The 13,646-nt window shown below is 41.0% G+C and overlaps 1 protein-coding gene across 4 annotated transcripts in view; it reads right to left on the bottom strand.

The window, feature by feature from the left end:
* The window catches only part of LOC112832313 (cyclic AMP-dependent transcription factor ATF-7), an 86,360-nt gene that overhangs the window by 19,943 nt on the left and 52,771 nt on the right, over nucleotides 1–13,646 (bottom strand). For all 4 annotated transcript variants that reach the window (XM_025882937.2, XM_073881931.1, XM_025882938.2 and 1 more), the window contains 2 exons: nucleotides 7,138–7,234; nucleotides 2,486–2,604 (listed from right to left, as the gene is read on the bottom strand). In XM_025882937.2, coding sequence (XP_025738722.1) covers nucleotides 2,486–2,604; nucleotides 7,138–7,234 — 216 coding nt within the window. The remainder of the gene's footprint in view (nucleotides 1–2,485; nucleotides 2,605–7,137; nucleotides 7,235–13,646) is intronic.

Below are 13,646 nucleotides of genomic sequence, written 5' to 3'. Positions count from 1 at the left end.
CAACCAGAAGGACTAGATTACCCAAGTATCAAAAGCAAACAAAGATAAATTAGCTATTGAAGTACTACAAACAAGATAGAAAAGATCTTTTCTGGGGAACTTCCCACACTCAATGGTGATTTCATCCCAACATCTGATGTTAGAGGCTAGAAGTTAGGAAGCTAGGGTTTCAGGGTAATAAGGAAAGGAAAGGCTGGCTATTTGATCAGTTAAAGAAATTAGAACTTGATCCTAGAAGCAGGACTGGAGAAAACCAGAAAGGAAAGAGAGTACTTTTCTGGCAGTGGTGAATCACTTCACAAAACCGTGGAGCCGTAAATGGCTTTGCAGGGATCCATAAACCATCTGAGAGTGCGGCCCAGACACTGCACCACGCCAGGAGGGCTGCTACTACAGTCCGGTTTCATGACAAAGTAGATCCTTTGTTCTATTCTTCCCATATCTTAGGCTTCTTGGTCAAAGAGGAGCTTGTTTCTAACTCTTCCCTTGCCACCTAAATTCTAGAAATCTTGGTAGTTGAGCACAATGAAGATAATCTGGCATCTACCACATTAGAGAAGGTGGTAATGGTTCTTTCTCTCCAATCTGATGGGGGTGAGCAATAGCAAAAATGCTTTCATTTCTGCCCTCATTTTTTTCTACATTATGAAGATGCTGGGCCCAATTTAGCTAATTCTGGGATCCCTGAAGTCAGAGGGTGGTGGGAAGGAGAGGCCTCTAAGTAAATAGAACCATGGGTTTAAAATCCCTTTGAGGCATCTCCTAGAAAAGCTGTGGTTCAGTGAAATTTTAGACTCAGTCAACATTCCTGGATACAATCTTCTACTGAGTCTGTTCTTCTCATCAAGGGGAGGTAAAGACCACCCGTGTATAGGCAGGAAGAAATATTGAGATGCCCAACGAGTAAAAGCCTGACCAACTATGAATGGCCTCCCAGAAGTGTCAACTGAGTTAAAATGGCAGTAGAAAAGACTTCGCACTTTTAAAATCTTTTTGTTTTAAAGATTTTATTTATTTTTATTTGAGAGAGAGAGAATGAGAGATAGCACGAGAGGGAAGAGGGTTGGAGGGAGAAGCAGACTCCCTGCTGAGCAGGGAGCCCGATGCGGGACTCGATCCTGGGACTCCAGGATCATGACCTGAGCCGAAGGCAGTCACTTAACCAACTGAGCCACCCAGGCGCCCAAGACTTCGCACTTTTAAAGGGAGTTTAATTTTCTTGAATCTGCCTATAATGAATGTGATTTTAAATCGCTCACATCCTGGTGGAAACAATTTGACTGATTTGTCTTGGGAGAAGGAGAAATGATGGTGGTGGGGGGAATGAGGTAGGGAAGCTGTAAAGTAAAATTATACCACGTAGGTTGAAGCCACAGAGAGATGAGAGACTGGAGTCTCTAAAGAAAAATAACGAGAAGACTGTAGCTAGTCTAGCCATTTGAAAGTAGAACTACAAATATATGCCATTGGATTTCCCTGCTTTCTTTCGGTTTAAGGGAGACAGCAGGAAAAGAAGCTCAGAGGAAGCTACGGAACTTGGAAAAAACTCCAGTGATAAGGACACCTTATCTTGCATTCTTACAATTACATTTTAAGCTGGATGAAAAAAAAGTCATGCACAACTCTCTTGATTTACCTGCTCTCTTCTTCTTAGAAGGAAAGAACTCAGAATAAGGGATTCCAACATTCTAATCCTCTCTACAGTATCCACACTAAGTGGCCTACATCTAATTGCACACACTTTGTGATAGCTTCCACCTGCTGGTCCTATTTCTACCTCTAGGCCACACAGTAACTTTAACCACTCTTTTACATGAAAGCTCTTCACATATTTGAGGACTACAATTTTTTTTCACCTTAAAACTTCTCTTTTCCAAGCAAAACTTCCTCAGTTTCTTTGTATGTTCCCAAAGTGACATAATTTTTAGTTCTTTCACCATCCTGGTTGATCTCCTTTGGAAGGCATAAAAACACCCTTCTTGAAGTTTAATGTCTTGAATATTACGAGAAAGCTACCTGAAGGTAAGAGCCGCATATATTGAAACAAAGAAGTGTCAAGATTCAATAAATGTTTGTTGACTGGCTGACTGAATGATAACAGTCCAGGTGAAAAGTCTGATTAGCTCAGAAAAGAGTGAGAGATTTAACCCCTAAAAATGTTATCTCACAGAATCTGAGTAATTTATAATCTTTTAACATTCTTAACATATTCAAAAGAGAAATAATTAAAAAAAAATTACTGAACTAATGCTCCACTGAAAGGGCAAGGAGCCCAATTTCTGGTAAAGACAGACTTATGCTGATCCATCATCTGGAACCCCTGAAGACACGGAAGGCTGACTTGGATTAGTGGGTATTATCTGGTTCTAAATAACGAAGCCCATAATTTTGTGCTTTAACCGACTAAGCAATTTATCCCAGGGCACATTGAAAATAGCCTCCATCTGAACACTGCCAGTTTGTCAGCAAAAGTCCCGCCTCTTGCCTTTTTTTCCTCCTCATCTGCAGCTTTCTTGAATTCATGTTCAAAGGAGCTAGCTAATTCATTGAAGAGCCCCACCTCCTCACAATTCTTCAGGAATCTAGTCGGAGTAGGAGTTTGATCTGCAGACACGGGAAAAAAAAAAAAGGAAACTTTATTTTAGTTTTGACCTGAAATTAAAACTTGACAGTATATAGAGAACACATTTTTATTCTTCTCTTTGGAAAGAGTCTCTGTGTTAGGGCAAGTTTGCTTTTACAGAGCGAGAGCAGGTGAAGGCCAGTGCTAGGCCACCAGAGGGTGTCTGTGCTGTCCTGCCTCGAGGCCAGCAGAGGGAAGACAGAACAATGTTTTGTTGTGTGACTATCCCTGTAACCCCTTCTCCCAGAGGCTGGTTTCACCTCCCTCACCCCCAAACAAAACAAAACCACCCACCCAGGTGGAGTCTGTGAAACCTCCAGATCTGAAAATCAAGAACAGTTAAGCGACATTTTCTCTTTAAACTTACTCCCTGCTAGGTCTGAAGTGAGCAGGTATAAGCAGATGGACGTTAAAATCTGATGAGGAGAAGAAACTGAGGATCAGATGGTTGACTTTGCTTGCTAAAGCTACCAAATAAGAAATGGTGCCTTGTCTTTCAGTGGTCACTGAGGTAAGGGTCTGTTACCTTCTGAAGGCATTCCAGGCAAATCTAGGGGCTGGGGAACAAGACAGCAAGATCATGAGCTAGAAAAGGAAACTGCAAACAATAGAGCTCATTTTACAGAGACCTGGGCCCAGAGCAAATTCCGGAAACTAGGATATTTGGATTTAGATTTGCCAGCCAAAATATCCTCTCAGGGGCTGCACAAATCTTTCCTCAACAGTGCCTCTGCCCTTGGGAAGAGGAAGGCGATCAGTAACCACACGGAAACTTTCTAAGCAACTTGAATTTTAGATTTGAGTTCCTCTCTCCCCATTCTGGTTTTCTAGTTTTTCTCTCTTAGGACAGTTGAATCCTGTTCCCGGATCTAAACTTCTATTATGATGGTTTTCTTTGACATGCTAGTCACCTCAGGGATTCATTTCATACCCCAAACCACTAAACTGAATGACAGAAATAGAACAATGTTTAAATGACGTTTTAAGGAGTAAGACCTGGGATTAAACTGTTCCCTTTAGCATGATCGATTGGAAATAGTCCACTGGGATTTTCCAAGGAACAGCATATTTTTTTTTTTTTTAATTTAAACAAAACCTCTTCTGAATCAGAGTGTTTGGAAAAGTTACCACTACCTCCCAAAATAGTTTTAAAAGGTCCTCTGGAAGCTTTGGTTGGCCAATGATGAAGCCACTTTTCCTCCATCCCTGGGTGAGTGGAGGTAATATCATCCTTTATGCTCAAGAGTTCTTTAGTAAGGGCACACACAAATCACAACTCAAGTGAAACAGGACGGGGCAGCTAAGGGCATGGCGATGGCAGAAGAGGGCCTTTGGCTTCTCTGACCTGAGACCCATACAAACTGCTCCCAAACAACCAGCCAGAAAATATATAAGAAAACCGTTAGTGTGCTCTGATGATTCTAAAGAAATCAACAAGTGTTTACTGAATACTTTCTACATGTTTTGATGCTATATGCATATACACTTGTGGGTAAATTTGGGGGAAGAGAGGGATAGGAGTATCGGAGTTTTGCCCAAATATATAAGACATGGCTCTTGCTCTATGGAACAATGAGATTGTTTTCTAGTTGAGGAAATAAACCAATACACATAGACAGCATCATAGTATACAAAAAAAATAGGTGCCATGTGCAGTAGAGAATAAATTTGTTAGAGTAATTAAATAAAGACAAATTAATGACAGAAGAGTTAGGAAGTTTCAAGAAGTGGGACTTGAGCTGGGCCTTCAAGAAGGGTTTTCACCAGGAGAAAGAAGAGATTTGGAGGGTAAGAGGAGTAAGGCAGGTAAAGGCATAGAGAGATGCAGGGTATGGGGACCACATATAGGTGAGGAGGAAAAGGTATGCCTAGCATAAAGGTAATCAAGTCAAGGGGAGCCTGGCTGGCTCAGTTGGTAAAGCCTGTGACTCTTGATCTTAAGGTCATGAGTCCAAGCCCCACGCTGGGTGTGGAGCCTACTTAAAAAAAAAAGATAATCAAGCCAGGTATATAAGTTGTATACAAAGTTGGGTAGGTACCATCAGGCTAGATTATAGGAAGCCCAAGAGTCCAAGTATAAATAGCCTTGAAAGTAAAAGAAAATAGGAAGATTAGGACAGATTTTTAAAATTTAAATTCAATTAATTAACATATAGTGTATAATTAATTTTAGAGCTGGAATTCAGTGATTCATCAGTTGTATATAACACCCAAAGCTCATTACATCACATGCCCTCCTTACTGCCCATCACCCACCCCCCTTCCCTCCAGCAACTCTCACTTTGTTTCCTATGATTAAGAAGAGTCTCTTATGGTTTGAGATTCTTTTTTTTTTTTTTTAAATCTAAGAGCATTTTATTTAGAGGCAGATGGTTTTTAGGTTTTTTTGTTTTGTTTTGTTTTAAGTAAACTTTATCCCCAAGGTGGGGTTTGAACTCATGGCCCTGAGATCAAGAGTCTCATGTTCTATCAACTGAGCCAGAGAGCCAGGTACCCCAGATTAGGACAGATTTTGAGCAAAGCAGAAGAATTTAGGGAAGACTGGCTTTCCTTTCTTTCTTTTTAAAAAAGATTTTATTTATTTGAGTGAGAGAGAGAAGAGAGATAGTGAGAGAGAGCACGAGCAGGGGTACTGGGGGTGGAGAGGGAGAAGTAGGGAGCCTGACGCAGGCCTCAATCCCAGGACCCTGGGATCATGACCTGAGCCAAAGGCAGACACTTAACCGACTGAGCCACCCAGGCGCCCCAAGACTGGCTTTTCAAGAGAATGCAAGATTAGATTACGAGACCAGTCAAGGAGCCCAGCTAGGAGACTTTGGAGAAACCCAAGCATAATGAAGGTGGTGGAAGGAACAGAGCAGAGAAAATGTGAAGAAAGAATAAAACAACTCAAGATTTTGAGAATACTGATACCACTGAATAACAAAGAGAAGGAGAAGGTTTAGGGGACAAGGAGAGAAGTTCAGAAATGGGGCATGGGTGGGGCAAGAAGATCTGAATGATAGAAAGACAGCCAAGTGAGTGTTCAATAAGGGATTGGAATACATGTCGGACACAGTCTCAATTTAGAGAAATGAGAATTACCAGCCTCGAAAGGATAACTGGAGTCATGTGCAATGGGATGAGCACTCCAGAACAGAATGCAAAGAATAACAGGAAAATACTTTCTCTCCTTGGGACTAACCTGTATCGATTTCTCTCATCACTCTTGGAGACTTGGCATAGACCTTTCCACTTTTGAAATAACCTTTCCAACTTGATAACCTTGCCTCAAGTGTATCTCTTTCATAAACTCTCTGATTAATTCAACTTGATATTCATTCTCTTAGTATTTATATTGTTTGAATTATTCACTTGTACTAAAAATTTTTTCATGTATACATGCCTTAATAAATTTAAGTATGTACTACCAACATATATTTTTATACCATATCCATTCTTCCCTAAGGATTTCCTACAGGTTTTCTTAAGGATCATCAATGACAATGTCCCCACTCATGTCCTTTTCCAGGAATTATAATCTACAAGCTCCTAGCAAAGTGGCTGGTGCACACAGTAGCTATTCAATAAATATTTGCTGAATTAATAAAGATTAGGAGATCTGTAAGGGCAAGTTCCTTTCTTCACACAGAAAAGTATGGAGAAGGAGGTTCTCTCTTTCCTTCACTATAGCTTAGGTTGCATTTTGGCTAGTAATACTTAGAAAAATTGTGTCTTATCTGAGTTATTAACTGATCTAATAACTATCAACTAAGTCCTCTATTGGCTAAATACTGCAGTAAGCCTGCTTAACTCTGGCTAAACTAGAACCCCTCATAGTATCAAAAGAAAAGACCCATTTTGTTTTGTATGTCTGTCTCAAAAATGGCACGACAGAAGTGCTGCACGATTTGAGAGCAGTTTCAGAGAATGCTCCCTCGAGAATGGCATATGTAAGCAAGACAGTATCTAAACAACCAGCAAGAGGTTCCAGGTCACCCAAATTGGCTTAGAAAAGTCCCACTGACTAAATGTCTTGTTTGAGCTTTGGAAATGTGCCCTCAATGCTGTCTGGGTTCACAAGGCAAGATGAATTTACAAACTGACAATCTGCCTGCATGGGGGAAACTGACACCCAGCGGAAGAGAAGCAGCCAGGCTAGGTAGGCTTTCTTGCTTTCTTTTGTTCACTCCTTCACTGTGGGTAGGGAGAAATGTCAAAGGCGTCTTTTGTCTGTAAATCTTCCAAAGTCTTAATAAAAAGAAGGCAAGGAGGGAATAGACTGAAAAAGCCAAGACAAAACCTCAACACACCCACCCTCAAAAACTGCAGAACCCAATCTTGTATTTAGAACAGAATGGAGGGCACAATTGAAACTTGGGAGCTTTTAGTGTTCCTTTTTCCTGATTAAATGCAGATCACATAAGGGCTCTTAATGGGGAAAGGGGAGTAGAGGTCCCAGTACATCTGGTCCCTGGTATTAATCTTAACTGTCTGGTGATATCAAGGCACGTGGCTTTTGGGGCAGCAAATACCTGCAATGATGACTGAGTCAGTTCGGGCTGGGCCAAATTTCAATGTCATCTCATGCTTGTGTTTATGAACTGCCAGGTGGTCCTCGTTTGTAAATCTCTGAAACGAAACAGAAACAGAGATGTGAAAAAAAAAAAAGCGATTCAGTGCCCTTTTAAAATGTCCTACCAAACATCCTGCAATAAGGATGGTCCCTGGACAGAGGGGCTGGAGAGGGAATGGAAAGGAGAAAAAATTGAAAGTGATGGAAAAGGAGAGGAGATGGATTAAAGGAGAAAATGAGGCTCTAGGAAGCTGTGAGGAGAGGAGAAGAGGAGGGCCACAGCACCAACTGCTCTGTGATATCAGGTCCAAACGAGAGAAGTGGACAGATTGCTGGTGAAGTGGGGTCTAGGCAGGAGGCTCCAAATGAAAAAAACGTTTAGGCAAGGCTCATAGCAAACAAGGGGAAAATAATTTTTAATAATAATAATAAAGAGAGAAGAAGGGAAAGGCTGGACACTCGTTGGTCATCACAAAAATAGGAAATTCAGAATGAAGCTCTCCATGGTAGGGCTGAATTGGACTATTTATGAGGGGGCTAACAGGGAGATAAATTATGCAAGATTAGGAGAACCATTTAACTTCCTGGCCCCCACAGTGCTGCAGCAGGAGCCTGCCCAGCTATTTGGCTCAGGGTTTTAATGAGCCAGGATGGAGCTGTAGAGGACAGAGGCCCAATGGCCAGCAGTAATGGCACACACCAGCCCCATCGGCCAAATGCTGTCTTCCCTCATCGGGCAGCCCGCCTGGGCTCCGTCAGCCATAAAGGGGCCAGTACAATGTTGCTGGCTATATAATGAAAGAATAAAAATGCAAGCAAAAAAATTTTTGTTCGGGCAGGGAGAAGCCTGTAGGCAGGATGAGGGAAGGGAAAAGGAGATGGTATAGAGGTTTTATTTATTTAGGGGTTTGGGTGAATGGACAATGATAAGGTGAGGCTAGGTCGGCCTCAGTTTATGACATCTAAGACAGGGACACTGGACAGTAGTTTATGCTCCCACCCCTTCTTTAGAGCGGGGGAAGTGAAGAGAACAGATGAACGGCAGTAATTCAAAAGAATGATACCCTCAAAATTCCCTTTGAGGCTGGCTGGCCTGGTTCCTTCATTAAAACATGCCTGCAACACAGGAACAGCTTGGATGCCGCAGCTTCCCACAGCTCCCTCACCAGCCAGCCTCTGAAACATGCTTCTGTCTGTCTTTTTGTTTCTAAAAATAATGACTGGTTAGTCCCCTCTTTTTACTTTCCTCATTAGATACACACACACTAAATACCTTTAGCTCTTTTTTCCACAGTGCTTCCTGACTGCAAACCAAATAGACAGGAGCTAGCCCCACCCATCCCAGCTCCTATCCAGTCAAGAAAGTGACACTGAATTTCGGTTTAAGTTCCTTTATTTTACCTGGAAGTAGATATTTTCCCCAAATTTGCTGTGAGCCCTAATCACCACTAAAGCTAGCTTAAGGTGTAAAATCCTTCCAGGCTAGGCCTACAGGCCTGAAGGGAAAAGTGAATTTTCAAGTAAAGGTATGAAGAATCAAAAAGTAAAACTGTCAAAAGACTGCATGAGTGGTTTCTGATGGATCCAGGGTAAAACTGATAAAGTATGGGGGAATTTAGCCAAAATCTTTAGTTTTCTCTATTGCTGGTTAACCCTAGGCATCAATTGTTTCCTTCACAGACTTCTCCCTAAGGAAAAAAGGGTGGACCTGAGGGTGAAGAAAGGAAGAGAATACTCTGTTAACCAGGGGTATGATATTTGTAGGTTAAATAAGTCACTCTTGAGGTTCTGGGATTGCCAGGTATTTGGTAAAAGGAGGTGAGCAGAATCTGGTCTACAACAAAGAAAAACCATCATTTTAGGGGAAGAGGAAGAGTAGTGGATTAGACAGAGGTATAAAATTTCAAAACATATTGGTAATGTTCTAACAATCTTTTTCAAAAAGATGCTTATAAGTCTATTTCAAGGAAATTTCATATAGGTAGCCTGAAAACTTTTGCACAATGTTCTAGAATCTAGAAGAATGACTTTCAAGCAAAAGTCCTTTTCTAATATTAAAAATCAAGTCTCCTCAAAACTGAGCTGAGAGAAAGACTTGACATCTCCATCAGGTTTTACTCTAGTTAGGATCACTTAATATTTTACTTCACATAGGGGCGCCTGGGTGTCATAGTCGGTTAAGCGGCGGACTCTTGGTTTCGGCTCAGGTCGTGCGCTCTCTGGGTCATGAGACTGAGCCTCATTCGGGCTCCATGCTCATCATGAAGTCGGCTTGAGTTTCTCTCTCCTCCCGCTCGCGCGCTCTCTTTCTCTCTCTCAAATAACCCTGGGGCGCCTGTGTGGCTCAGTTGGTTAAGCGACTGCCTTCAGTCATGGTCCTGGAGTCCTGGAGTCCCAGGATCGAGTCCCACACTGGGCTCCCTGCTCAGTGGGGAGTCTGCTTCTCCCTCTGACCCTACCCCCTCTTGTGCACTCTCTCTCAAATAAATAAATGAAATCTAAAAAAATAAATAAATAAACCTTTAAAATTTTTTTTAAAAAAGGCAACTCCCCTTCTGTTATAATTTTGCTACACAGTCCCGACTTGTCTTATCTGTCCTCTAGTTCTGGTTCCTCTCTGCCGCACACCCCAGCCTGCACTCCCTTCTCTGCTGCCCTGTTCCCCCCTTGAGCTATTCATTTTTTCCCAATCAAAAGCTGGGCTCTGAAAAGAACTGAAGGTGGCCAAAGGGATTTCCCACCCATCGGCATCTCAGAGGGCCTGATAACCATGAACATGGATAAGAAAAAAAATTACATCTTTATTCTCACTAAATTCTGAAATTTAACATTCCTAACTGTAATAGAAATCACACATATCATCTTATCATATATATCAAAATATCCTTTACACTCATCACTACTTTGAAACTATGGGAGTCACAAGACCTACCATTAGAACTTGTTATCTAATGCATTAATTAAAAAGCACACATGTGACGTTACCAAATTTTTTAAAAAGATTTTATTTATTTATTTATTTATTTATTTATTTATTTATTTATTTCTAGAGAGAGACACAGTGAGAGAAGGAACACAAGTGGGGGAGTGGGAGAGGAGGAAGCAGGCTTCCCGCTGAGCAGGGAGCCTGATGCGGGGCTCAATCCCAGGACCCCGAGATCATGACCTGAGCCAAAGGCAGATGCTTAACGACTGAGCCATCCAGGCGCCCCTGACGTTCTCAAATTTTTAAAAAAGATTTTATTCATTTATTAGAGAGAGTGCATGCGAGCACATGCACACATGAGCCAGGGAAGGGGCAGGGGAGGAGGGACAAGCAGACTCCCCACTGAGTGGGGAGTCAATGTGGGGCTCAATCCCAGGATCCTGAGATCATGACCTGAGCTGAAGTCAGGCACTTAACTGACTGAGACTCCCAGGCACCCCTACGTTATCAAATATTTTAAAAACATTTTTGATAACTGTATTTCAAAATAATTGCTTTCCTTTATAATCAATCCTATGTATTTCACTTTATTAATTTAAAAATAATATTCTGAAAAAAAATAAAAACAATATTCTGAAAGGGGTTCACAGGCCTCACCAAACTACCAGTGGGGGTCATGACACCACAAAAGTTAAGAATCCCTGACTAAATTAGGTAGTGAGCTTCTGAGGAGGAGACAAATGGGCAGAATTTTAAGAAACAGAGCACTGGCCTGGTCTCGGCTCCAGTCATCTCTAATAATTTCTTTTTTTTTAAGAGTTTATTTATTTATTTTGAGAGAAAGAGAGAGAGAGAGAGAGAGATGGCGTGAGCAAGCAGGAGTAGGGGCAGAGGGAGAGAGAATCTCAAGCAGACTCCACACTGAGCTTAGAGCTCGACTTGGGGCTCGATCCCATGACTGTGAGATCATGACCTGAGTCAAAATCAAAAGTCAGAAGCTCAACCCACTAAGCCACCCATGTGCCCCTCTCCTTATAATTTCTAATACAATTTTTATGTGGCTAGAGTAGGAAGGGGGAGAATAAACGTATACTAAAGCTTTTTATCAAACTGAATGTTGATCTGGCTATTATTTTCATTGTTCCTCATATTCTTTCTCATTTATTAAAAGTTAACCCTTAGGGACGCCTGGGTGGCTCAGTTGGTTAAGCATCTGTCTTTGGCTCAGGTCATGATTCCAGGGTCCTGGGATGGAGTCCCACATCAGGCTCCCTGCTCAGTGGGGAGTCTGCTTCTCCCTCTGCCTGCCACTCCCCTTGCTTGTGCACTCCCTCTGACACATAAATAAATAAATAAATAAAATCTTAAAAAAAAAGTTAACCGATAAGGGGGAGCCTAACTGGCTCAATTGGTGTAGTGTGCAACTGTTGATCTCTGGGTTATAGGTTCGAGCTCCAAGCTGGGTGTAGAGATTACATTAAGGAAAAAAAAAACAATAAAACCCTTGAAATTGCTTTAAAAACTAAAAAGAAGTTAACCCTTAAGAAGTCTCTAGATCAGTCTTGAAATGTGTGCCTAGTAAACCATCCCTCTAAAAGCAATTTCTCAATTAAAATATCTAAAATCATTAAGTGATATAAATTTTGACCTTATTAGATAGATTATTCTATAGAATTAAAATGGGTGGAGAGGCTCCCACAAGGATTTCCTCTTTGAATTATTGACCATCTAAAAATCTAACTCTCCCGGGGCGCCTGGGTGGCTCAGTCGTTAAGCATCTGCCTTTGGCTCAGGTCATGATCCCAGAGTCCTGGGATTGAGCCCCATAAGCGCTCCCTGCTCAGTGGGAAGCCTGCTTCTCCCTCTCCCACTCCCCCTGCTTGTGTTCCCTCTCTCGCTGGGTCTCTCTCTGTCAAATAAATAAATAAAATCTTAAAAAAAATAAAAATAAAAATCTAACTCTCCCATTAATACCCTTAAAGGGTCTTCCTTTGTTCTTTGGTATTACCTATGACTAAGGTTTTGGCAAAGAACCACTCAGGAACATTAACTCTGGTTGTAGGGAAAATAATGATAATTTTCAAGGAATATGTAGATATTAGCCATCTCCAAGATAACAGAGGGTTCATTATCATTCAAAATGGAGACTAAAGAATATAAGTCATACTGAATCAAGAAGACAATTTATATGCCTTGGGAGAAGATCTGTATAGTAACTATGGTTTAGCATCTAATTTGCTCAAGTAAATGAATCAGGGCGTGTTTCTTGGCATAAATGGGTAAGGTAAAGTATTATGTGCTAATGAGCACCCTATAGACCAAGATGATTTGGATCTGCCCTATTCAGTATGGGAGCCACTAGCCACACATCACTATTGAGCACTTTAAATGCGGCTAGTCTGAATTGAGATGTACTATAAGTTAAAACACACACTGGATTTCAAAGATGTAGTACAAAAAAAGAAAAAAAAGTGTAAAATATCTAATTTCATGTTGATTACATGCTGAAATAATATTTTGGATATACTGGGTTAAATAAACTTATTAAAATTAATTTTACTTGTTTACTTTTACTTTTTCATGTGGCTACTAGAAAATTTTAAATTACATATGTGGTTTGCGTTATATTTCTTTTGGACAGCTCTGATCTGGATAATATTCTCAAAGATCTGACGGGAATTTTTATCATGTGCCAATCTTGAATCTTGCTCCCCAAACCCATTTTCTCTAAATACAGTTTATACTACATGGCAGTGGTTCTCAACCAGGACAACTCTGACCTCCAGGGGACATTTTAGCAATGGAGACATTACTGCTTATCACAACCAGGGGGATGCTACTAGCCTCTACAGGATAGATGCATGGGATGCTGATAAATATGCCGAAATGCACAGGACAGTGTCCTAAAACAAAGCATTATCTGACTCAAAATGTCAACTGTATCTTTGTTGAGAAATTCTGCTACCTGGTAACAGGGAAAGAGAAAAAGAAACAAGGGGGGGGGGAAAGAAAGGCTGTTTTTTAGTTTCCCTTGCCAAACTGCCAACACATGTTTTTGGATCTAAAACTTGGAAGGAGAAAAACACAGGCAGAAAACTCCCAACCTCATTTTATAAAATGGCTGATGTACTACAGATCTGCAAATACTTAAGATAGAGAAATTAGGAAGACAGAGACAGAAAGCACTATAATTGGGAGAAGGACAAATTAAGTGGAATTCTCACGCATTGCCTTGTTACAAAGAGATAATACAGAAGAAGCAATCAAAATATTTGGCTACTTTTGATTTTTACTCCCCAATGGAGATTTTCTTGGTTTAAGAAATGTAAGGGAACCTGAAATGGAATGTCAGGGGCATGAGGATCAATCTGAAAACTGGTATCAGTTGCAGAATGGGCAGGGAAAGTAGTTTTTCATTAACAATTTTCCACAGGAGATCTTTGGTAAAAATCCTTTCTGTTTCTAGGCAGTTTCATTCTCACCTATCCTTCTGTGAGAGAAGCCAGAATCCTATCTACTAGCAAACTGACTAAATGAACAGA

Source organism: Callorhinus ursinus, unplaced genomic scaffold (assembly GCF_003265705.2).
Source record: "Callorhinus ursinus isolate GAN/ISIS: 27379988/994484 unplaced genomic scaffold, GSC_fseal_2.0 scaffold44, whole genome shotgun sequence".
In the NCBI taxonomy this organism is placed as follows: domain Eukaryota; kingdom Metazoa; phylum Chordata; class Mammalia; order Carnivora; family Otariidae; genus Callorhinus; species Callorhinus ursinus.
Note: the sequence above shows the minus strand (reverse complement) of the source record. Positions and strands in the feature narration are given on the sequence as shown.